At 34.1% G+C, this 26,835-nt stretch overlaps 2 protein-coding genes across 4 annotated transcripts in view; both read left to right on the top strand.

The window, feature by feature from the left end:
- The window catches only part of DPH6 (diphthamine biosynthesis 6), a 179,114-nt gene that overhangs the window by 25,695 nt on the left and 126,584 nt on the right, over positions 1-26,835 (top strand). The gene's annotated exons all lie outside the window — the stretch shown is intronic.
- LOC117311076 (small ribosomal subunit protein uS2-like) lies at positions 24,912-25,891 on the top strand. Its single transcript, XM_033851423.2, is given in 1 exon segment — positions 24,912-25,891. A coding segment is annotated over 1 exon segment (885 nt). The 5' UTR covers positions 24,912-24,926; the 3' UTR covers positions 25,812-25,891.

Below are 26,835 nucleotides of genomic sequence, written 5' to 3'. Positions count from 1 at the left end.
TTCATGTAACATTGTATTTCTCTTATAGTACTTAATTTATCTTGATATCCAGAGCTACTGGCTCTGTTTTGTTGTATAATTTGTTTTTGTTGTGGGTTTTTGTTTAAAGGTTATAATTACTTCAAGGGGCAAGGATTGTATTTCATTCTTTTTTATTTCTTACGGACTATACAGGCATTGTGTTCAACTGTTCTCCTCTGGAATTCAGTTTTTCCATCTGTAAAATTTGGATATATCTTCCTTTTATCCTTTTTATCTGTTTTGAGAATAAATGAGAAAATATATGAGAGCCTCTTTAAGTTTCTAGAAAAAAAGATGCTGTATAAGTTAGTTTTTTTTAAAGCCTGTCAACTTCATGTCAGTCTCAGATTTTCTTTCTCCTTTATTCCCTAGCTTCCAAAATAATCCAGTACAGCTAAATAAAGTCAATTTTTTCATCGCATACAAATTTCCATTAGTATATTAATATTAAGTAGTAGCTGCAAGTTGGCATGGAGATGAGTGTAATTCCTCTTGACTTTATTAGTACATTAATGCAGAGAAGAAAAAGAATGGTAATCGTTCAAATTGTGAAAGAGGTTTTAATGGGGGCAAATTTATATTATATATTGGATTGAATTTATTCTACTACATTTGTTGCCTTAATTTTTGGCCCTCTGAGTCTTTTTTAGACTCTTTCAGCCAGATAGTTCAACCTTCCAAGAGATGTGTGGAAATAATGTTTTCTGTCTAGTTTCCTATATGAGTAAACTGAGACATGGATTGTTTCAAAAGAAGATAAAGAAGTGAACCCAAAGATGACAAAGGTTCTTATTAATAGATGCTTTTTTTTCCATTAAAAATTATTTTGGCATGTTCTTTTAGGATTAAACTATGCTTATTTTTAAAATCAAAGCAGTATATTTGCTATTAACTCATTTGTAAAAAGCCTTAAGCAAGGACTTTCATGGAGGGTTAATGAACTAAATATAGAGAATTTTGACTTTTGAAATAGTATGTAAAGAATTAACAGATTTAAAAAATGGCCCTTAGAATGTCCAGAGGCAGTAAAATGGGACAATTATGTACACTCCTGTATGTAAGAGCAATTTACCTTTCAATGCCAGCAGAATTTTCCTACCCTTATTCATAGAATCTATGATGCTGAGGCATGTGGTCACTTTGCGTACTTGCACAGAGTAGGTGCTGAATGAGCAGTTGTTAAATTAGACTTACTAGTCTGAGTCTATCTAACCTTCACAAAATTTAGCTAATATTGATCCCTATGGATTTCTATAAAAATAGAGACAAATCAGAAGAGGCAGAACTATTTATCAGACATTTATTTTCTCTTCCTTGTGCAAAATACTTTGCTGCCTACTATAAGATTAGTTCTAGAGCCATTGACGTGGTCTGTGGTCTCTCTTAAAACCAGTTCCCTTGTGAATTCTTTCCTACATACTAATTTTGCAAGGTGGTGAGGAGAGGAGGAAGAATCATCATCACTTTGTACATAACCCGTGGTCTTCCCTTTTGAGCCTTTCACAATTTCCCTCCTCTAATGATTTTTATTGGTTTCACAGTCATTTTTGTGACTTCTTAACCCTCACGCAAGTTGTACTGATTTTGAGTGGTCATATAACCTGGGCTTGATCACAGAAAGCTAGTAAGAATCAGGCTAGTGGACTTCAGTGCAAGATAACTTGATACTTTAAGACATGATTTCTTAATTTAGAGGGGAGAGGTGTTTTTGAACCCTGAAATTTTGTGCAAATTTTTTGTGAATGTAAATTTTTCTGGGGAGAGGTCCAAATTTTTATCATAGACTCACAGTGATCTGTTCTTTTCAAAAGTTTAAGAACTACTATTTTAACCATCAATTTCAGAAAGCCTTGTAGCCTAGGGGTACACATGACTACTCAGGTTAGGAATCTATTGTCCACTGAGCTATTTGCTATGAGATCAGAGGGAGCTTCTGTGGCTTCCAAAGAATGAAGAGGAAAGTACTATGGAGGTAGCATCTGAGAGCAGATGGGGATGTCAGGCATTTCTCAAGAAAAATATTAAGATCTCAAAAATAATAGAGTGAAAAGTAGCATCTTATAATTTCAGGTAGGAAATGATGACCAGAGAAGGGCCAACAGGCTTGGACCTTGTGTGTGTTCTGGATGGTCCTTAATAAGCCTTTGGATTTTATGTTCTAAGAGAAAAGGATAGGGATACAAAAAGCAGTGTTCCTGATTTTCTCAAATGTAGCTTTCTCTTTTTGAATTTCTGTTGTGTTTAGTTACTCTTTTGGGTTGTTATTACATTATGCCTTGTTTTACATCATTATTTGCATATGTATTATATCTTCCTTGTCAGTTTATAGCCTCTTGAAGGCACAACTTTGTGTTTTTCAACTTTGGATACTCTGCAGTGTTCATCATGGTGCCTTGTCCATAAGAGGTGTGCAGAATTTGTCATTGTGTATTTGCCCTAGGGATGCTGTTGAAGATTTTCACCATATTACATGTTCAACTTTATAACGATCCAAGGGTGAAATTTCTCTCAGGCCTTAGTCTTTATAGTGGTTTGCCTTACTATAACTATTAAGACGGTTTTTATTGTATGAACACTAAATCACACAACTCATTTTAGTTTCCTCTTTATATTGATTGTTAGAAAGCCCAGAGCCATGTGATTTTTTTTCAATTATTTTTGTCTTATTGTAATTATAGTTGCTATTGTTCATGTAGCACTACCTGCCAGGCACTGTTCTAATCTCTACACATTATATTCTAATTTATCCTTACCTCAACCCTGGTTTATTATCCCTGTGTTACAGATATGTCATTGAGGTACAGAGGTTAAATAACTTGTCCAAGGTTACACAGCTAGAAAGTAGAACATGTACTTTTAATCACTGTGTTCTCCTGTCTCCCAGCATTACATATGTGTTAATTCATGCAGATATTACCATATAACAATACATATATAATACATATATAGACCAATAAGGCATGTGTGAATTAGCAGTGAGACAGAGGGGCAGGTATGTGGTTTGATAAGGGGAGGTGGAGTTACTATGTCTTGGATTAAAATGATCTATCATCTGCGATCTCATCTCATTTCAAAGCTCTCAGAATAGTTTTAGATTATTGCTACTCAGAGTATGGTCTAGGGGCTGGTGCTAGTCCAAGAAGTGTTTGCTGTTGGCGCAAGGTCAGCTATTTATAGAAATTGAAGATAAGTATTTAGAAACTTTTATAGTAATTTGAGAATAATTTTATATTTGTTGAATCTAATAATAAAAATTTGGCCTTGTGTTTTTTATCTTTTTAATTTTTTCTTTTGTAATTCATTTTAATTGTATTTTACAAAAGTGTTGGTCTTTGTAGGTTTGGAAATCTTTTTTAAAAAAGTGGTCCTTAACTTTTTTTGAGAAGCACTGGTTTAGGTAACAGCTTTTCAAGTTTTTAGGCTGTTTGAAAAAGAAAAGACATGATCTGTAGCTTGAAATTACATTCTAATCTAAACCTGGTTCTGAAGATGAATTAGGAATTGGTATATTTGGCTGCATTGTCAGTTTCTTGATTCTATGAGAAAAGGCCCTAAATTGAATGGACTTTTTAGGGAAGGAGGGCAGTTTTCATTTTTTTTCTTATATTTAGTACTTTTCTCAAGAAAGACACATTTTATTGATTACTTGATCCAGGATAATAGCATGAGGAACTTGTCTATCATTTATAGTTACAGCCTCCTTCCTTGACTTATCAAAGTAGCTAATAAGGTACTTCAAAGTTTTTTGTATTCAAATTTTTTCCTGGAATAACGGAAAAGCAAAAAGATAACAACAGCAACAGAACATTGCTGATGATGCCACCTTGGTGTGATAGCTTCTGCATTTATGGAAAGCAAAGATAGCTTCATTGAAATAATATTTGCAAAACCAGTTCAGTTTTTATTTTTTTGAATTTTATTCTATTTTTATACAGCAGGTTCTTACTAGTTATCTGTTAAACCAGTTCAGTTTTTAATTTTTCTTTTTCTTTTTAGGTGGGTTGGGAAGTCTTCTTCTATAATATAATATGTTGTAAAATAACTACGTGTTCAGTTACCAATCCTAATAGGGTGTTTTAGTGTCCATACAATTGCCGTCTTGTCTTTAAAATAATCTCTTTTTGGTGATCCCGTAAAGTAGCATTTGATGAGTTCTTTTCATCACTTTTTCTTGGGATGTTTAAAAGCTGGTCTGCAAATAGAGAAATGGGCTAAGGATATGAACAGGCATTTCACAGAGAAAGAAATTCTAATAGCCAAAAAATGTTCAACCTCACTAACTCAAAAATGCAGCTATCACTTGGGCAGGATTAAGAAATGATACTGGTTTTGGAGAAGTGAGTACTTTTATGTGCTGCCAACAGCCCTAGAAATTGGTTCAGCCTTTCTGAGGGTAATTTGGCAGAACTCATCAGACAACAAAAAATACACTGTCTCTTTATCCAGCCCTTCCACTTTGGGGGATATATTCTAAGGAAATAAAGTTGTACTGAAAGATTTAGAAATGACTGGCAAACTAAATTATGGTGTATCCATACAGTGGATACTGAAGTTGCAGAAATATATCTATATATATATTATTAGGAGAAGGAAATGGAGTACCAAATACTCTGTATGGTATAATTACATTTTTGTAAAAGTATTTGTACAAATATATGCATAGAAAAAGATCTGAAGGATAAATTTTTAAGTCTGTATATGGAAAGTATTAAGAGCATTGGTGTAATTTTTGCACGTTGGAATTTTTGATTCTTTCCTCTAATGAGCATGCATTGCTTTTGAAGCTTCTTTGTTGAAGATTTGGCTTCCATCTTAAAATGCACAGAATGGTATAGGAGTCAGGGAAACCTGATAATCAACAGGATGTTGCCATTCCCCAGGTCCTTTACTGAAGCTTCATCAGGAGCCTGTTTTTCTTTTCTTTTTAGAGCTGGTTCTTGAAAGCTGTGTTTGAGGGGTTTGTTTGTTTGTTTTTTTGTTTGTTTTTTCCTTCTGTGACAAATGCCTATCATTTTCTAAACAAGAAAGCCAATGTCCCACTTAGGTGTGTGGGGTTCTTTTCATTCACTTGCAGCCCTGCTGTGTTAATACTGAATAGGCAGAGACAGCCTGACTGGTGGTGAAAGATGGTGAGCCAGCCTCAGGGCTTTTTCTGGTCAGCCCTAAACCTCTGATTACCAGGTTTTCCTAATTTCCCATTTCCAGGGCATCAGTAGAGTGACCTTGCTTGCTGAATATGACGCTCTGAATCCCAAAGATTTTCACATGCATTTGGAAGTGGGCAGCCAGGCGATTGTTTACAGGACTCTGAATGAACTGTGCGCTCACAGCAAGTTTGATAAACACACCATTTCCTCCTTTTATCAGCGAGATTGCAGAATGTGAAGTATGAGTTTCCAGTTTTACTCATTCTCCTCAACCTTTTCCTGTTTAAAAACTTAGACATACTAATTGGATGCTGATCTGTCCCTGTTTTTTATTTTGCTTACTGGTAGTTGACGGCTTATTCCACTACTTACCTAGGCAAGGTTTGGCAGTCCTTCAAAAATAAACTTTCCATGTATTCAACTTAAAGGAGATTCATCCCAAGGAATGTAATGTGAGCCCTAATTAACAGTAACGACTGCTAATCACTTTGCTTTTTATACTCCTTTAGGAGCACTGCTATTATCCAGTGTAGTTAAGTAAAATGCTTGTATATGAATCAACAATGCTGCATCCTTTTAGCAGCTATTGCTCACAGTCAAGCGTTGCATAAATTAGAGTTAACCGAAGTTGATTTTAGTATGCTACATTTCTTTTTATAATAGGAAACTAAAATATCTACTTAAATATCCTGAATATTAAAGACATAACCTGTTTTTCTTTCTTTCTTTCTTTCTTTCTTTCTTTCTTTCTTTCTTTCTTTCTTTCTTTCTTTCTTCAATTATCCTTATGGTAGATGAAGAACAATATTGCAAATAAATTTTCTCATAGTTCACGACATTTCTCTTAGATTTCTTTGAAATTGCGTGTGACATACTCTTCATAGTCACAGCAGCACTTTGTTTCTGCTGTATGCATTTTATCAGATCAGTGAAAAGCAATAGGCTTATGTTTAATTTTTCTGGTTTTATGCATTTACTTCCTAGAGGATCTTACAGTTTCTTTAAATTACATGGCCCATTTATATAAACTTGGTTTATAGGATTGCGCATTCAATGTTCATTAAAAGAGGTTGTTTTATCATGTTTAGTGTATTATTAGACTATTATAAAAACTTTCTGTTTATTTACATGCACTCAATATACCTACAAACTGCCTTGCCTCAGGAGGATACTAAGCAAAACTCATAAATTAATAATTTAAGGGAGCAATACTCAAGTAGCATTTTGGTTAAGTTAATAAGTTAAAGCCTTAGAGTCAGTGCTGGCCACTTCAACAATGCTTTACTTTTGACTTTTATTGGCTGAAAATAACTTGTTAAACTGGGGCTTTTGTAATAAAATGAAATCTACATACCAGCTGAAACCCCTTCCCCTCTTTTTGATTTATGAGTAGGTTGACATATTATTGAAGAATTTTTAACACTTTCACAGTTCTGCACTTTGATTTCAGAGAACGTGCTAATCTCTCTGGAAGTTTGAGAGTGACAAAATGAATTGTATACTGTTTTTCTAGGGAATTTGGGAGTCTTTATTAGAGGCCTTAGTTTTATTTTATTTATTTATTTATTTTTTGAGCCGCTCTGTGCAGCTTGTGGGATCTTAGTTCCCTGACCAGGGATTGAACCCAGGCCCTTGGCTTCGGCAGTAGAAAGCACAGAGTCCTAACCACTGTACTGCCAGGGAATTCCCAAGGCCTTAGTTTTATGATGGTACCTTTATTAATGTTGATTCGTCTAACGTCTAATGTGGTGTTATGATTTGATATATATTAATGCATTTCTCATTTTACATATTATCTCTAGTAGTCTGGTCATGATGTTTTAATTCTTATAGCTATATAGTGTTTCAGCAATTCAGGACATTATTTTTAAATTACCAAAATAAATAATTTAATTTTCCTTTCCCATTTATATTATTTGTGTCAAAAATTTTAATTTTTGGTGAATAAACAAGTGGAAAAAACTTAAGTGGTAGGGTAATAAGAATCTTTGTTATTTTATATACTAGCCTCATTGTAATACATTGCAAACATATATATTAAAAAAGATCTTTGGCACTGTACTTAATCGAATTTAGTTGCAAAGAATTGTAACAGGGAATGATGTGAGAGGACAGAAAATACATGGAAAGCTTGAATGCTATCTGTATGTAATTATACGATTAGTGAATATTGTTGTATATAACTTATTTCTTTTATATCCCCGAACTGTTGCACAATAGCATAAAGTTCACATCTCTGAAGAAAAACTTGTTTTTTCTATTTTGCTTTGAGTTTGAGTTTTTACATGTAATAGAATTTCGTTTAAAAATGGTGAGGATTTCAATTTTGATCCTTTTTTTGTTTTGTTTTTTTGCAGTTTGTTTACTTTCATGTGAGGGTGATGGATCTGTAGCTGTCATTTTTCCCAAAGAGGGGACAAATGGAATTGGCCTTTTAGACAAAAGTATGCAAACAGACTGCATTCTTTCTGTTGATAGAATTATGGAAGGATTGCATGAGGTGCCACATTCGTTTTCCTATTGATTGTGAAGAGGATTTTGCAATGGGGTGCTGTTTCCATTGGATAAGGAGGTGCTATGATTAGTTACCTTTCTCATGAAAGCACTACAAAGGGAAATGCAAAATGTGTGCAATGCGGTGTTCTCAAATTGACAGTTGTTTTTGTTAAGTTTTTTGCCCCATTGAAGTTCAGCCTATTTTAGAAAAACATACATTTTGGGTTTTTTCCCTTTATTAGGCTTAGTAGATTACCATGCATTTGACTCTTTAAAGAAATTACACATTCTAGACGTTTTTCTCAGCTTCTATTGTAAAGCTTCAAAGCTAATGCAACAGTGCCCTCTATAGTCTTTTAGTGAACAGTAGATAAATGTAGATGATTTGGAATATTCAGGTAAGAAGCAGGATATTTAAATTTAAGTTTTGTTCAGACAAGAGACTCCTTTTTCCTAAGCAGACATTCTTGTTTTTCACTAGCGGCTTTACTTTAAACAAAGGGAACAAAAGACCATTCTGAGTTTTCATTTAGAATTATTGGCTACCTCTTGTTATCCAGTGGTAAATCTCAATTTTATCAGACATTCATCAGAGTAATTTGAGATAGAAGGAATCTTACAAGCTTTACTGTCTCTTCATGAAATATCTTTTTGAAGTTGAGTTCCAATAGGAGTATTTCAAAAAATAATTTAGTTCCTTTGTACTCATTTCTTCTATTTAATTAGAGCCTGAGTGGGCTGCCTAGAACTTAACTTTTACTTGTTCCTGAATTGGGTAACCCAGGCTTTATACATGACATTATTTAAATTCAAACTAAGGGAGTTACACAATGACTAAAGTATTTGTCATTAATTACCATTGATTTAAATTTTAGATTTTCCTTTCTCTTTTTTGGTAACCTATTTGATCATATATGTCGATAGCTAAATTTTTCATTGTAAAACAACTTTATGTACAGCTGTTAAATGATAGTAATAGAAGGCATCATATTTAGCTGTGATTAGAAGAGAAAAATTTCAAGTGCTAAGTTTATTTTGCTTCTGAAAGTATTTTAATAAAAAAAACATGGGCCCAAATCCTAGCTTCTCCTTGTATTCACTATGTAATATTGAACACATTTCTTAACCTCTGAGCCTGCTTTCTCATCTGTCAAACGGGAGTGAAAATAGCTTATCTTTTGAGGTTTTGTAAGGGATGAGAGATAATGTGTATTAATTGGCCAAGTCATTATAGATGCTCACATGGTAACTTCAGTCCAAAAATCAGTGTGAAGGTAAGTGGTATTGTTTTACATGGGGAAGTTTTAATATAAATCTAGAACACATTTAATGCACTATAGATTTCTTTAAAAATTCTGATCTCATAACTTCTGATGATTTATGTGAATATGAAAGCTGGCATGGCATTCCTTGGTAATGTGGACTGACAAAGTGAGATGGTGCATTAACTTTCAATTCCCTGCAGACCTCATCCCCAAACTTCTTAAAAAGGCCATGTTTATTAACTTTACTTTAGTAGACATTTACCCACAAACCAATAGTTGGCAACATGTGAAACTGATAATAAATGAAACTCAAAAAAAGGGGAGTCTTTTATTTTTTTCCCTCAGTATATCTGGGAACAGTTAGGATACTTTTCATTTACCTGTGTTCTTAGAGGTAGTCTAGAGCCCTTATTCTACTTTCTAGGTAAGCGGCTTTTGCTTTCTTCACCTGGCTGCAAAAAAGACATGTGTAAAAATAGATGAAGGTGGAACTTTTCTGGTCGAAGTGGACTTGGGTCACTAAAGACCCTCCCCTTCAAAGGAGCAAAGTTTAAAAATCACTTGGTACTGTACTGTAAATGTATATGTGTGTACACACACACACACACACACACACACACCCTCTTTTGTGCAAAGGCTTTGTTCTACTTTGGTTTGAATACAAAGCACTTAATTCTTTACCTGGCACATAAAAGATGCTCAATTAATGTGTGCTGACTACAAAATTTTTTTAACATCAGGGCTTTTTTATTGATATGTAAGATTCGAGATATCATATGTATTAAAATTCACAATTTAATGCAGTGACGTTATATTACAGTAACTGTTTCTCTGTGAACCATTTAAAACAAGCACACCTTCAGAGTAATTCATATACTTATTCTTTAAAGTCAAATTGTTCTAACTACAAATAATAATGGGAAATGAAGTTTTAAAAATTCAGAACTTGTCTTCAAAACGTAAAAGCTGCTTTATTCCACAGTGATGGATTTAGCTAAATATTCAGGCATTTCACATAACCCGATGATAAACATAATCTTTCTCTAAGAACTACTGAATTGAATTTTCTCAACATTCTGTAAAGCATTGTTTTTCTTGTAAGGTTCTTACTGTGCTTCATATTGATTTTGAATAACCTTGAATTTAATATTATAATAAAGCACATATTGTTTTTAGTATATCACTTGGGTTAACATTGAGAACTGCAAAAGCATCTTTTTAAATCATTTTAAAGAAGCAACCAATGTTTAAGCCTTTACATTGAAAATGAACAAGCTCTTAATAAACCAAATATGGTAGTTCTTTTTAAAATAATGGCCAGTTGCAGTAGGAAACATGTTTAAAATTAAATTCTGGTTTACAAGACTGACAAGATGCTGTCTACCAAAAAAAACTAATAAGGTATTTTTTCTTTGCAATGGAAGTACCAAATTAGGAATTCGCTTAATTAAAATAGTGATAAATGTAGATTACATTACTGAAGACAGTGAAATACAGCTGCTCTGTCTAGTTAGAGCCTGCATGATTTACCCAGACTGTACAAAGAAGCAATGGAGCAGCCACTGCAGACTGTTAGAGGAAATGTCCTGTTTATTCTACATACATGTCTTTTTTTAATTAAAATGTCAGTGATAATTTTATAGCAGTCCTCTAAAAAAAAAAATCCTTCTTTAAATTTCTTCAAGGTGGTAGAATGTGAGACAAGACCATTACCACTGCTGAATGAAACCTGAGAAAAAAATAGCATTTTATTATTATTTTACTAATTCAGTTTTCTTTATTATAAGTTGATATTGAAATATGTGCTGAAATTTTTTTATTGTGAATCTTGCATGAGAGAAATGTGGCAAAAATCTTTGAATATACATTTTATTTAAAAATCTTTTGGAGCTACAAGCAAGGTTTGGGTGGAGCCATAAGTTGTACTGCTTACAAAAAAAGAAGTGTGTATGTATACTGTGGAATTCTCAAGGTGGGTATATCAGGATTAGCTGGGTGGTATTTCCTCCTCAGCTCCATCACTGGGTTGTGATGGGGAATAATATGTTGTCAGTGTTTGGAGACCAAAAATAGGTTGATAGCCCTTGTTACACTGTATATTTTCACCTTTTACTTTAATTATGACCAATGATATCTTCATAATTACATATAGTTCAGAAAACCAAGGTTTTATGTAACAAGAAATGTTGGGGATTTCTTTGTTTCCAAGGGCTGAGTGGGGACTCTGGAGTCAGACTTGTCTGTGTTCCAGGCTCTACCACATGCTAGCTGTATGACCTTGGTTTAGTTAATTTCTCTAGCTTTCACATTTATAAAGTGGGGCCTTCACATTTGTAAAGTAGGGCTAGTGATAGTACCTACATCATAGGATTGAGCATTAATGGGACAGTAAAATAGATCATAAAGGAAGCCTCAATAAATGTTAACTATTACATTATTATCATTATTATTATTATTATTTTTAGTCACTAAGTATTATGCTTCTTTTGCATTAGAGCGGTAGAGCATTGCTCATAGTTAACTAACTTAAGATCATTGTTATCTGTCCTGGTTTATCTGTTGATCTGGTCCTTAGAGCAGTTAACCATGCTCTTCTGTGTCTTCAGGCATAGTGTGGTAGAAATTCTGCTACTCCTTATTTCGTCTTTAATTGTCTTTGTGCTTCAGATATCAGTTTCTTTGACGTTGGTGAATATGATGTCAAAGCTTATGCATTTCACTATGTGTGTTTTTGACTTTGCTTTAGCTTGATATTGCTGGAATTAATTGAATATTTTCCAGGGTTCAGTTTTTCTAAAGGGTCTTGCAGTTGCCACCTACTAAAATCTTATTAACCGGAAAAGCTTTGTAGACAGAAAATGGTCACATCAGTAGAATTTGAAAAGTTTATATGAGAAAACAATGTGAGGAGGAATTCTTCACATGATTTTATTCTGTATGCTTTTTTCTTTGAGCTTCAGTAAGGTGATAAATGCAAGAGGTGCAAAGATAGGAAGTCACATACTATATAACCATTATTCATAATGTTTACACATGCTCTGTGAGTTGTAGAACATTAACATACGTTTATTTTTTCTCTTGTTTTTTTTTCTAGGTTTTTTTTTTCTAGTTGCTAGAGATGTAGATGATTTAAGGCATAGTGCCTGTCTCAAGGACTTAGCACTTTGAGTTTTAAGGGAAAAAGTTACTGCTATGTATTCATCAGAATTATTATTTGTGATGAAATCTTTGCTCTTTTAAAAATATTCCATGTTTCTTGTAGTGTACCTTTGTTGCATGAGTTTGCATTCATCCTTCCTTGTCTGGCCATTGTCACTGAGTTTCTCCTAAGAGTCCTGTGGTCTTTAAGGCTCAGTATTGCTCCATCTAAGCCTGTTTGTGGATTATACTTACGAATCTTGATTTAGCTTATAATTTTGATTAATACCTTCAAATAACTTAGTAGTTTATTTTTAACCAATTTAGTCTTAGAGTCTCTAAGCTTCTTCCTTGTCCTGGTCCTCCACAATGGAGAGTGGATAATTACATGTTAACAGTTTTTCAGTGCTTCCACCACAGTACTAGTTTTGCCAAAGTGAAGTGTGATTTTGTTCTAAATTAGGTCAGACTTCCAATTCAGTGTATCCTGAGGTCATTAATTAGACACTTCTTACTGTTTTAAATTAGTTGCTTTGGAAAGCCAGAAACCACCTCTCCGCTTTATTTATGGAAGCATCATCATATTAATTTCAGATATTCTTTAGGGTTGTCATAGACTAGTTTCTATCAAAGAGTAGGTAATTTATACATTAATTTTAGGTTAATATCAAAGGGCCTTGTTTTCAGGTGGAGTTCTCGAACCTTTATGCTCAGGTAGAAATTTTGTCTTCAGCTTTGAGTAGCTTGATTTCTCCTTCATGCTATTGAGCATATATAGTTTCTTCTCAGACTGTCATTTGTGTATATTTTAGACAAAACAGTGATGTATAATAGGTAAAACTAATCTAGTTTGTGAAGATTTCACAGAGTTATAAGATGCCAAACTTATGTTGATGCTTTCTGTATACTTTATGGTTATTTGATAATTACTGATTCCCTACTGTGTATAAAATCAGTGCATTCACTGAATTCCCTGTTTTATATAATGGATTTAGTGTGACTACTCTTTACTCCATGTTTTTATTGATTTGGAATCAACAGATCAATCAAGCAATCTGAAATGAAAATGATTATGAAGCATTTACAGTCAAGAAAAGTTTAAGGGAAAACACAGTAAGTTATAGCTTACTGTTACTAATTAACATAGTAGCTAAAATATTGTTTTATAAAAGACATAGCTTGTGGATTGTACACATTTCAGTATATAATTTTTATCACCTGGACAGTTTAAAGTTGTGTTTTAACTGTGTTTTGTAAAAGAAATGAAAACAGCAGTCTTTGTATCTGTCAACTTCATAGAAAACAAAATGAGGTTCTAGAAATTTGTTTTGTTATTATTTAATAGTAACTAGTTTCTTTCCTTGTATTCAGTCCAAGACTTGGAATAAACATTCTAAAACTAAGTGTTATTATAATTTATTTTCTTAACTTATTTACTTAAACTATTTGGTACTTTTGTAGAGTAAAAAATCACATTGGCATTGATGATATATATCCCCTTTGCTTTCTTTGTCCAATTATTAGATTCTAATAGATCTGACTTTTCTACATTCTTTTTTTCTGTTTTTTTTTGTTTTTTTGCTTAACTGTTTCATCTGTCTTTTACCTCTCATGTAGTCAGAAGAAAGAGCTTCTTTTTTTCTGACGCTAGGTTTTTGGTACTCCTCTTGCAGACACACACACAATTTCTTTATTCAGTGGAATAGCTTCAGTGTAACCTTGCAGTATCCTCACCCTTGTTCTTCATACCTTGTCCTTTATCTAAATTATTACTTAATTTTCTTTGATACTTAAAACAATTGATTCTTAAAGAAAATATATAAAAGTATAAGAAAAGATCTTGCTCAAAATTCAGTCATTCAGAGTTAGCATTTTGACATATTTTCCACACCCATATATTTAACACACATACATAGATATACACACACACTTTGTGTGTATAACTTTATACACTGATTTTTTTTAGCTTAAAATATCAGTTTTTCATGTCACTAAAACGTCTTTATGAATATAATTTAATGGCTACTTAATATTCCATCATGTGGCTGTATAATAATTTCCTTAATGATTCCCTAATTTTGTAAATTAGGTTGAATCTAATTTTTACTATAAATAATAGCACTTTGATGTGGGTACATCAATTATTGTCTACATTAAAAAAAATTAATTCCTTAGGATAGATTTTCAGACAAATCTATCCTAAGGAATTAATGGATCAAAGTGTATGATGATTTCTGAAGCCATTGATATATATTGCCTAGTTGACTTCCATAAATAATAAACCTGTTTATGCAAATATTATTTATATTTGAAAATTTTAAGTCTTTATTTAATAAGTATCTGAAACCTCAACTTGGAATCCTGTTTTTACAGTTCCTGGCATTTGGTGAATACAAGCTGGGAGTAGCATTCTGCCCATCTTTGACTGCATTTTTTTCTTTGAGCAAAACCAGAGATATGTATTAGGGAAGCTCAGTCATGAAATGCAAGATATAGGGTGATTTTTTTTTCCCCTATTATTGTGAGAAGTGAGTCTCCAGTGATTTAATGGAGCTACATTCCATAGATGGTCAGCTGCAAAGTGAGCTGAATCTTACTACACTGTATACTATTAATGTGCCATGTGGATGAATACAGATACAGATATGTATACAGATATATATATATACACACATATATATTATTTTTTAAACAGGTATAATATAACATTAATTATAATTCATTTTTCTCCAGTAAGTTCTGTTTTCTGATTAACCATTATGTTCTCCTGGATATCAACTGGTATATTTTCTATTGGTATCATTAAGTTTGGCAGTATTTATAAATGATTTCTAATTTTCTCTCGTTAAATAAATGATAAAATATTGGATTAATCATGGTAGATTAATCGTTTTAGGTGTGTATATATATATATTTAAAAGTCAAATGTAACATTTTAGGTAAACTTCACACTCTGCAAATTATTACTGCAGGTTTAAGCCATTACTTTATGTCCAATAGAAAATATCTGTTTCTCTTTTTTTTTGAGCTTGTGTTATTAATGTTAGCTATTTTATGATGTCATTAAGAACAATCAAAACTATAGTGCTACTATTTTGAATTTAGTTTCTTAGTATAGTAATAACAACAGTAAGAATAGTACGTTCATTTGTAAGAATAAAACAAACAATGTTTATTTTATGGTAACTATTTCTAAATGATTATTTAGACTTTGGAAAAAGAATATTAAATCACCTTTTTAGTGTTTTAATTACCTTGTGCTGTTGGTCTCTTTACTTACTCAGAAGTAATCTTTCCATGTTTACTTGTATTGTTTAATACAATTAGGGAATACTGGTTTCTGTCACAAATTTTGCTTTTAATGATTATTTCTTGGTAGTTTCTTGTTACTGAGATGAAAAGTATTCCCATCACACTGTCTTGGGCATGTAAAAGAGGGAGTGTGCGGGAATGTGGTTGAGAAGGGGCATTGCTGCTCTTCTCCAAGTTGCTGGGTTCTCACTTTGTTTCTTCTACTTTTTGGCCCTAAATACATCTACATATATACCCTATGTACACTCTTACGGTTCCATTCTCTCCCTTTTATTTTTTTCTCTCACTCTTAATCTACCTTTCCTTTCTGTCTTCCTCTTTCACCTCTCTCACATGTCTGTGCATGCACATACACACATATAAGTGAATTTTCAAGTATTAAAAACAAAGATTGCAGGATCTAGATCTAATTTAATTACTTAAGTTTTGCTAACATTTCCTCCCTGTTTTTTATTATTTAAATTGTGGTCATCTGTAATATTATGTGTTTTTATGAGTACAGGCTGTTCTGTTCTTCACTGTTTTATGTCTCTCAATGCAGAATAAATGGTGGAACTAGAAAAACTTAGACCAGAGCTTCTCAGTGCAGATGAATCATCTGGGAGTCTTATTAAAAATTCATGTTCTGATTCAGTTGGCCTGGGTAGAGCCTGAGATTTTTCTAACAAGTGCCCAGGTGATGCCATTGCTACTGGTCTGAGGCCACACTTAGAAATGTGAGGTTTTAGATGGGTTCTCTGCTGAGAGTACCATTCATTTAGAACAGGAATATTTGAGTTTAAAAGTCACTTTCTTCACACATTAGCTATAAAAGTCTAATATCTCCAAGGATAGGGAGGTACTTTCTTTTAAATCATAATTTGCCGTGTTTCTACAGTTGTTCTGTAATTTAGGCAATTGTAAAGCAGGTGATTTAAAATATCCATGAATCTTGGATCTTCTGTGATGTTTCATATACAGCTTCCCTAGTTTAGTTTGCTACCTAGTGTAGACTAATGAAGATATGTATCAAGGTTTATTTTTGATGATTAGATTTACGGTATATCATCTCCCACTGATATCTGAAATTTTTTCTGCTGGGAGGTTTGGGAGTGAAGGTTAGGGGTGGGGAATTGGGATCAGGCATGGAGGCTCTAGTGTAGATGAGAATTAGGTTACTGTAGGGAAATGCTTTTATTCTTTTTCATCCCTATGGTTATCACTAGGAGAATTACGGACAACTGGATTGAAATGAATTACCTGTTAAAAGTGAGAAAACCACCCAGTACATATGCAAGAGTTTTTTTCCCGTTACACTTTTGAATAAGATGTCTTTTAACTAAAGAGATCCACACAGCTTCCTGTACAAAAGCCAGCAGCTTCTAGCAATAAAGATGTTTCAGAACTGATGGGCTGATCTTATAAAGGAGATGATATGGCCAAGTTTTTCAGATTGGCCCATTATTTGCAGTCCAGTAGTCAAATGTGGCTACCATCGAAACACCTGCATCTTTGAAGCTGGTAATTGTCGAGTATCTTGGTTTACAACATTATTGAGGAAAATGATCAAATTACATAATGCGGTTGGTTTCTGAGGTGGCAGAAGCCATGTACTCTATTATAAACTCCAAGGAAGAAAGGTGGGAAGCCTTTCCCTTGCCAATAAGCACTGCACTTGAAATTAATTGTATTTTAATATATAACAAAAAAGATTTCATCCAGCATGGATTTTGCTTTTTCAGCCCTTTTCAAACATTATTTTAGAACTAGGTACAACATTTAAGTTATATTTTCAACCTTACGTGTCTGTGTACTTTCAGTGAATATAGATTGCCTTTTCTTTAGTCAGCCTACATTTAAAAAGCTTATGTTTTGCCATAATACAGTAGAATTATTTGTGGTAATGTTACAAGTCTCTAAACTGCATGAACATTATCCTGCTGTTTTATTGTTTTATAATGTAAAAGTAAATGCAAGCATTAAGAAATGTGCAGTGCTGTCAGGCTCCTTCAGAATTTAAGAAAATTGCCCCAACTATTGAAGAACTGAAAATAATCTTTCAGGTTGCAAAGAGCAGTTGTTATAATATTGCCTAGCATTTTGCTTTCTTTTTACTCTAACCATGGTGGTGATTTGAGTCAATGCTGAAGAAACTCAGATTTTATTTGATTTCAGCAAACTGCTCTTGCCTTCTAAGAATTACCTATAAAATAGCATAGTTAAAAATAGGAAGAAAATACAGGACTCATTCTTAACTCTGCACAAGCCTAAACAGTAAATGTGTTTCTTGTAATAGTAAAAATTTTGCAACCCTACTTCTTCATCCAATTTGTGAATTTGATATAATAGCCACAGATAGTATGTGTTAATCACAAAACTGTGAAATTATGTTGCAGTGCAAGCTCTTCATAAAAATGAAACAAACATACAAACAAAATCTTAAAGCCATACCGTACAGAAAAGTTCTTATGAAGCATTTTGGATTTTTAAAATGTAAGGATGGAGATATTCCTTATGGTTTTAGCCTTTTGTCCTATCTGTTTTAAAATATTTCCATTTAAATGCAGATTTTGATTTTCCATCTGGGAGTAGGTAGAAGCCATTCTATTACACTACTAAAAGAATAATCCACTTTAACACAACATTTCTCCCTAAAGGAATGGTCTTTTCTAGTCGTAAGGTATTATTTTTCTCAGAATGATATTAACATTCATGATGTAGCGATTTTATCTTGATTTGAAAGATGTTTTGTTCTGGCAGTGAAAGGGATTAGAAGAATGTCCTTTGTATCCTGTTGCTAAAAAAATAGCCTTACCTTGCTCAAGATTAGGTATTAGTGATTTTCAAAGTGTTTTGGGGTGGGTGTATGATTTATATTTTTATAACATAAAATAAGTCTAGTGAAATGGAAATCGCCAGCTTCATTTAATTGAATTCTTAAACGTTGGGTTGTACAAATATACATATTTTTAATAGATCAAGAAGCATGTTTGAAAATTTCTAAACCTGTTAGAACATTTTTTTGCTTTCATTTTCTTTATGCCTTGTGAAGAAGCCTTTGGGGTACATAAGAAAAGTGTTAGAGCAACTAGTTACAACATTCAGTGCCATAGATATGTTGGTTTTGCCTCACCTAAATTTATTAAACCTTTAAGATAAAGAGGGATTACATTAATTAAATGGAATGTCTCAGAAGAAGAAAGGCTCTGAAGGCCTCTCTGCTATTTGTTGGGTAAAGTCTTGGCGTGCAGAATGTAGCTATCCAAGGCTTAAAGCATGTTGGGACCCTGTGTGGGATGCCAGTGCCATGCCCCTAGGCACGCTGTCATTCAGCCGCAGATTAATTAACCAGAGGCTGCAGAACCTCATGCTTTCAGTCAGCCCATTCTTGAGGCAGAAAATACAAGGTTTTTAAAACCTTGAACATTCAAAAAAGTTTTTATTTCCTTAACAAAATCAGAGTGTATAGTGACAGTTTTTCTGGGAATAGTTTTATTATACATATATAAATATATATGTGTGTATATATATGTATATATACATATTTATAATTTTTGTCTCTTTGCACCAATGAGTGATTTAAATGGATTAAAATTTTTTTAATCCATGCAGAGGATGATGTGTATAGCCTCCAAAGAGAGGATTTTTCTAGTGTCACTGTGCATCTTTAAAACTTCCTAATTAATGACATTAAATCACAGTGAGTAGTGAGCTCTTAATTATGATTAAGACTTATGAAGTTTCAATAGAGTCAACCTAAAAAAAATACATTTATATATCTGAGTCATCACAAACGATACATTCACATTTTCATTAAGACCATTTTTTATCTTCAGCAAGGACATTTCCATTCATACATGCATAGAAAGTATTTTGAGGTGAATGAAGATTTTTACACTGTAGTGTTTTGTTTACACAACACAGTTTTAAAAATAACTTTTAAAATAACTGTTTTAAAAATAACATCTTATCTGTATATTCATCTATAGAAATGAGTACATTAAATTTGAAATGAGCCTCTATTTCCCTTGTCCATTTAGCTTGTTTTATAATTATATTAGGCATTATTAATAGCTTATGGGTAAAATATTAATAACTAATTATTTTCTAAATATAGAGCAAGGTCTGTGTTGATAAGATAATGTTTCATTTGTACCTTAAAGTTAGGAAAGAATAAGGCATGTTTTCATTTTTATTTTTTAGCTGTGAAGAATACGACTCCCTCTCCCGCCCTGCAACCTTTTTTCCCTTACACTGTCAATTTTTTAGCGTTCTCACTGGAATTTATTTTGTTGTAGTAAATAAAAGACAAGTCATTATTAAACAGATTTTTCTGTTAATTCAATGTATGATTACCCTTTGCCATAGGTACTTTTAAGGGCTTTTATCCAAAATAAAATTCATTAAAAATGCAATTAGAAAAATCTATTGTTAATGACTGCTTGAGTGACTGGCTCATAATTGGCTCATTACAGTAAAAAAGCCACTGTTTAAAAATCTTGACAATGAGATACAGTACAGAGTGAACACTTCATTGTAAGGCCCTGTGTGATTACAAGATCCTGAAGGTGAAGCAGAGAAGCATGTATATCTGAGACTCCAGCAGAACTTTCTCTTTTACACCGGTACAGTGAGTTTAGGTCGTGACCTAGCATGGGCTGTCAAAGTAGGAGCCCCTCTTATTTACAGTGTCCCACACTGAAGAGTAAACTTAGGTAATATGTTCCACTTAAATGCTAGCATTCAGACTCCTCTTTGTTTCCCTTCCCCAGAAATCTTTTCAGTTGACTTAGATTACCAAGTCGTAATCAGGAAATCTTTAGTTCTGTTGGGGCTAAACTAACAAAGACAATATTGTCATACAAGCCATCATTATTACCTGCCCTTTTGTTAACGCAGGAAAGCTTGCAAATAGCTCTTTTTTAAGCTCCAGAATTTTTGTTGAAGCATTCCTAGAGATGTTTTTGTTCTAGTATTTTGGTGATTTAATATTTGCGTTAGATTATTTTTAATTAATTAATTTTAATTCATTTAATTTTTAGGCCATAAAATGCAGGTAAGATAAAAATACAGACTTGGTGATGCAGGAAGGAAAGTAAACTGTACATGATAAGGTTTTTCCTTAACAAATTAGTTTTATTTCTCTTTTTGTGTCTTGGGCTTGACATACTGTGGTTTTAATAATGAACTTGCAATGTCAAACATCAGCTGTTCTTTGCGGAGTATCAAATTTTAAAATACTGACAAGTATAAATAAGAATAATCATTAAATCTCTGCTTAGAGTTCCACCTATAAGGCAAAAATCGTAAGTTCCAACAGTAGTTTAAAGGGCTTCTTTAATGAGCCCTATATTTCCAAAATGCTCTTCCTGTTGGAGGCTAGAAAAACAGTAAAAGTTTTAAAGACTGCCGACTCGTGCTTTTGTTTAGTCTACAACAGCAATATTAATGTTGCTTTTGTGTTCTGGTGAGTGACTTAGGTGTAATTTTTCATTATATGTATTAAAAGTTGAATTATTTTGAACTTTGAACTTTAGACCAGCCCATGTGTGAACCTTAGTGTATAAACAAGGCAGTAACTTCAGGATCAGAATCACTCAAGACCACTCATATTATTAAATGCAATCCAAGAATGTTGACGTTAGAATTTAATATAAATTAGGAAAAAACTCTCAGTGAGATACTCAATAGTTTTTAAAGAAATAAGACACATTTAATTGACTTCATTGTAGCTTAAGTAACTAAACTGCTCTGAGTATTTCATCATTGCTCTGTTTGTGCTACTTTGCATTTCTCTCATCACCTTATTTTGTAACCTTTGCATTTTTATTTTTCTTTTTCTCAATAGAATTAAGAGGAACCGCCTGCAGAGGAAACCACCGTTTAAAACATGGTGGAAACCACATTGCTTTCCGGTTGCATTTTTCTTTAAAGATCTACTTAAGGCAGTTTACCTCTACTCTTACAATCAAAAACTGTACCATGAATTTCCCCCACTTAAGGCTGAGTGAGACAGCTTCAACCTACCTCACACTTATATGCAGTTGGGCATGTAAGCTGATGCCTTTGTGATTTATAAGTGTAATTTAGTAAACCATTTAGTAAATGCCATGGTGTGTCATACCAGTGCCAAAATATTTTATACATGTAGGAATTAGAGTAGCGGGAAAAACTATTGAGACTAAAACTTCAGTGTTTGTTTGGTTCATGTGGATATCTTGTAATATTTATAATGTGATGGCTATTCATGATCAAGTTTTGTGGCTTGGAGACAGGCCTAACATTTCTGACTTCTTCTTGCCTTTATGTATTTTACTGTTTACTTAAAGATTGCTTGTGTAGATGGTAGAGTTCTTTGTTCACTGGAACTTCAAGGAAGAGTCTATACTTGTATTACTATTTAAACAAAAATATTCTCTGCATATTGCTAGGTTTTTAGCCATTTTATAGGCAAATAATTACTAATTAAGATTATGATGTCTCTTATGATATATTCATTTATCTTCCCATGTCCAGAGCACGTTGATTTTGAATAGTAAAGGCGAGCTACATCTATTCATTTATCAAATGTATCCTGAGTGACTGCTGTGTTCTGGGTACTGGATACAAATATCAGTAAGAGAATGTCCCAGTTCTCTAAGAGCTCATAGTCTGTATTACTAATGACAGAACAATATTATATTGTGATGATAGAGTTGGGTTTTTTTTACAAGTATTTTGGGAATGTAGAAGTAGGAGAGAGAGATTAGCTTTACCTGGGGAAGGTGCAGGATGGGTGGTTTGGAAAATACAGATGAGTAATGATTCATCAAGAGAGAATGAAAAGTGACTTCCCAAACTGAGAGAACATTCTATGTGCAGCAGAAGATGTGACAAAGCATGGTACATACTTCTCAGAGTTTGATGATTAGAGGATATGTGTAAGTAATTGCAGGAGTAGAAGTGAGAAGGTAATTTTGGAGCAGGTTATGAAGAGTCTTGTGTGCCTTGCTGAAGAGTTTGGAGACCCTGTTTTGTAGGTGATGGAGAGTCATTGAAGGTTTGTAAGTTAAAAACCATAATGGATAGATTTGTTTTTGTAGCAGTGTAGAGGAAGCATAGGGAGAAAAGAGATGGAGTCTAGGTCTTTCGAATATATTGAAATCAAGGTATCTCAAAATAGGAAGTAATGAAACTAAATAGGGAAAAATCAAGACTGGATAGATTGATGGTAGTGATTATTAGTGTATAATTAATAATCAAAGTCATGTGAGTAAATATCCTTACCCAGGGGATGAAGTGTTGCATAGTGGGAAAGAACTGGGCTCTGGTACCTGGTTTCTCAGTTACTGCTTACTAGCTATGTGACTTTGGGCAAGTCACTTAGCCTCTTTGTGCCTCAGTTTACTTTTCCATAAAATGGAAATAAATACTGCCTACCTTATAGAGTTGTGATGAGGACTGAATAAGTTAATGTTGTGTTAATTATTATTATTAATGTTATGCTATTATTTAGAATTGAGAGTCGGGGTTTTTTTTTTTTCCCATGAAGTGATTTGATAAGGAGGAAAAAATGGCTAATCAGTAGAAGGAACGCATTTTATAAGATAAGAGAGATTGGGATGTGTTTATAAGTTAAGAAAAAGTAGTCAATAGAGAGGAAGTTATTGAAGACAAGTGACTGAATGAGATCCAGGAAGATACGGAGGTGATGGTGTGAAGAGCACAGGATTGTGGGTTAGCTCTGGACAGAAGAATATTGATATGTTTAGAAAGGAGAAATGGAATGATAAAGGACTGTGTGTCCTTTGCTATTTTTTTTTCTGTGGTCTTGGAGGCAAGACCATTTACCTCAAGTGGGTGGAGATGATGGAAGTAATTAAGGGATTTGAGGAGAATTTTAAACATTTGGAATGATCCCTTTGGAGAAAAGAAAAGAGGACTGATTGCCAAACTGCCCAGAGTCCATGTGTGGTTAGAAATCAGAAATTTGAAAAGGAGATAGTTTTTAAAATTTAACTTTCACTTAAGTTGAAAAGAATTAGGGATGTTTGGTAAGTAAGATCACTTTTAAGGAAGCAGATTACTTATGTACTTATATCAAAGGTAAGTAGTAAATATAATTTATTATGGAATATATAACTAAAGCATTCCAGAAACCATAGCAGATAGCAATTGCTAAGTAAAATTTCTATGAGAATAATCTTCCATACTTCAGAAGGGAGAATACAGCATTAGTATGAACTTAAATGAATACAGCTGCTGAAAGATTCTGTTTTCTGGGCAACAAACAACAGATGATACAGTCACTTTATGATGGTCACTTAACTATGTCAGTGATGAAAGAATCACATACCAGAAAACAGTTCATAGATTCAAACAAATATAGTCCTCCCTTTCTAGTATTAATAATGATCCTAAATAGAAATAGGTGCCTAAACTGCCTTCTTAAGTGAATTAAAAACAAAATGAGGGGCTTCCCTGGTGGCACAGTGGTTGAGAGTCTGCCTGCTGATGCAGGGGACACGGGTTCATGCCCCGGTCTGGGAAGATCCCACATGCCGTGGAGCGGCTGGGCCCGTGAGCCATGGCCGCTGAGCCTGCGCGTCCAGAGCCTGTGCTCCGCAATGGGAGAGGCCACAACAGTGAGAGGCCTACGTACCGCAAAAAAAAAAAAAAACAAAATGAAAGAGAGATATCTACAAATAAGTTAAATAAATGTCTGCATAACAGTCTAGTGTTGCAATTTTTCTATATTATGTATAAATTGCTTCAAGAGTTATTCCAAGTAGCTTTTTTATTTTTCAAATATTCCTCTTTAAATGTTTATCCTATATTTAATTTATAAAACAGTAGTCTCATTTTTAATAATTGAGAATAACCTTTAAAATATTGTCACTTAATTTACATTAATTTATACTACAAAGGATGAATAAATATCCCAATGTCAACTACTTACTGTTCTTTAACTGCTGAGAAATGGACAGCTTATAGTTTGGATTCACCAATAGAAAACAAACAAACTGAATGGGCAATTATTTGTCAATAGGAGAACAGTGGTTGGAAATAGTAATGTAGAGATTCTGGTGGTATTTTGTTTCCTATCACTCTGGTGGCTATTTAATGCTTAATTTTTCTTTTTCTTTTTTAACTTTAGAATGAGGAAAATTTTAAGCATGTATAAAAGTAGAGAGAATAGCATTATGAATCCCCATATAGCTGTCTCCCAAATTCAATAATTTCCCACTCATGGAATGCTTCATATAAAGTATACAGATTCATATGATGTCTTGGTGCCAGTATAATTAGCTGTATCTTAATTATAAATATAGAAAACTGCAGAGTAGCATTTAAAATTGTCAATTTGCATAAAAAGACTTTGAAGGAGTAAGTTTTTCCTCTGAATGAGCATTTTAAAGCCATTGTTTTTATTGTTTTCCAGTTAGGAAAATTAAAGCATCATAGTTCTAGATTATTTATCAAATGAGAGATTGAAGTCAAGAATATTTGCCACGGCTTTCCGCACCAGATAAGGGTCAATACGGCTTTGTTCTGGATTCCCATCACAACTTAAAGGGAAACTTTAACAATGTCTGGAGCCCTTGATGTCCTGCAAATGGAGGAGGATGTCCTCAAATTCCTTGCAGCAGGAACCCACTTAGGTGGCACCAACCTTGACTTCCAAATGGAACAGTACATCTACAAAAGGAAAAGTGATGGCATCTACATCATAAATCTGAAGAGAACCTGGGAGAAGCTTCTGTTGGCAGCTCGTGCCATTGTTGCCATTGAAAGCCCAGCTGATGTCAGTGTCATATCCTCCAGGAATACTGGCTAGCGAGCTGTGCTGAAGTTTGCTGCTGCCACTGGAGCCACTCCTACTGTTTGCCGCTTCACTCCTGGAACCTTCACGAACCAGATCCAGGCAGCCTTCCGGGAGCCAAGACTTCTGGTGGTTACTGATCCCAGGGCTGACCACCAGCCTCTCACAGAGGCCTCTTACGTTAACCTGCCTACCATTGCTCTGTGTAACGGAGACTCTCCTCTGCGGTATGTGGACATTGCCATCCCATGTAACAGCAAGGGAGCTCACTCAGTGGGTCTGATGTGGTGGATGCTTGCCTGGGAAGTTCTGTGCATGCGTGGCACCGTCTCCCGTGAACACCCATGGGAGGTCATGCCTGATCTCTACTTCTACAGAGATCCTGAAGAGATTGAAAAGGAAGAGCAGGCGGCAGCTGAGAAGGCTGTGGCCAAGGAGGAATTTCAAGGTGAATGGACTGCTCCAGCTCCTGAGTTCACTGCTACTCAGCCTGAGGTGGCGGACTGGTCTGAGGGTGTGCAGGTGCCCTGTGTGTCTATTCAGCAGTTCACCACTGAAGACTGGAGTGCTCAGCCTGCTGCTGAAGACTGGTCTGCAGCTCCCACTGCTCAGGCCACCGAGTGGGTAGGAACAACCACTGAGTGGTCTTAAACTGTTCTTCCACAGACTTTAAAATGGAAATAGGTTGATGGAAAATAAACAGTTTCTAAAAAAAAAAAAAAAAAAAAGAATATTTGCTACCTAGGTGTAAGGATTGAACTGAACTTGAGAATATTCCATGCTAAACCTAAATTGGATGGGTTAAGGTCTGGCTTAAGAATGTCTTTGACCCATTGTGTAGTCCTTTTTACCTTGATTAGGAATTCTCTGAGAACTATTTTAAAATATAGCCACCCTTAAAAGAATATGAACAAAATTAAAATCAGAATGACTTCCTACTTTTTCTCTAGAAGATAAATGTAAAAACTCGAGTTTCGGAAGTTTCTTAATGAAGGAACAAAAGTACGATCAGGGGGGCTTCCCTGGTGGCGCAGTGGTTGAGAGTCCGCCTGCCGATGCAGGGGACACGGGTTCGTGCCCCGGTGGAAGATCCCACATGCCGCGGAGCGCCTAGGTCCGTGAGCCATGGCTGCTGAGCCTGCGCGTCCGGAGCCTGTGCTCCACAGCGGGAGAGGCCACAACAGTGAGAGGCCCGCGTACTGCAAAAAAAAAAAAGTATGATCAGAGTTTTATTTTAGGGTTAACTTTTCAGGAACATATTTACTCTGTTAATTAAAAAAACAAAGAAACAAACAACTAGACTGACTCTCCAGTACACAAATCAACTCAATGGTTCCTAAAATGTTTTCTCTGTGTAAAACAGAGACCGAGCCTTTGTTTTTCACTAGGAAGTTGAAGAAAAGTTGTAATGTGCAACTAACTTTTCTATGTTTTTTATCTTTTATGTGAAACATTATGAATATTTCGAGGAAGAATTACACTTGTTAGAAATTGACCCATTTAGCAGTTTAGAGGACTAATTGAGTTTTTGACTAAGCTGAATACTCATGCTAACAGGAAGGCTGCTCTGGCATCCATGAGAGTCACTTTGCTGAAAAGTGAAAAAACAAGCTAAGAGGCCATGGTTTTCAACAGAAAGTGATATAACCATGAAAGGAAGCTTCTAATGTTTTTC

Source organism: Tursiops truncatus, chromosome 2, assembly GCF_011762595.2.
Source record: "Tursiops truncatus isolate mTurTru1 chromosome 2, mTurTru1.mat.Y, whole genome shotgun sequence".
NCBI classification, from domain to species: domain Eukaryota; kingdom Metazoa; phylum Chordata; class Mammalia; order Artiodactyla; family Delphinidae; genus Tursiops; species Tursiops truncatus.
The sequence above is the reverse complement of the archived record's forward strand: the minus strand, read 5'-3'. Positions and strand labels throughout refer to the sequence as shown.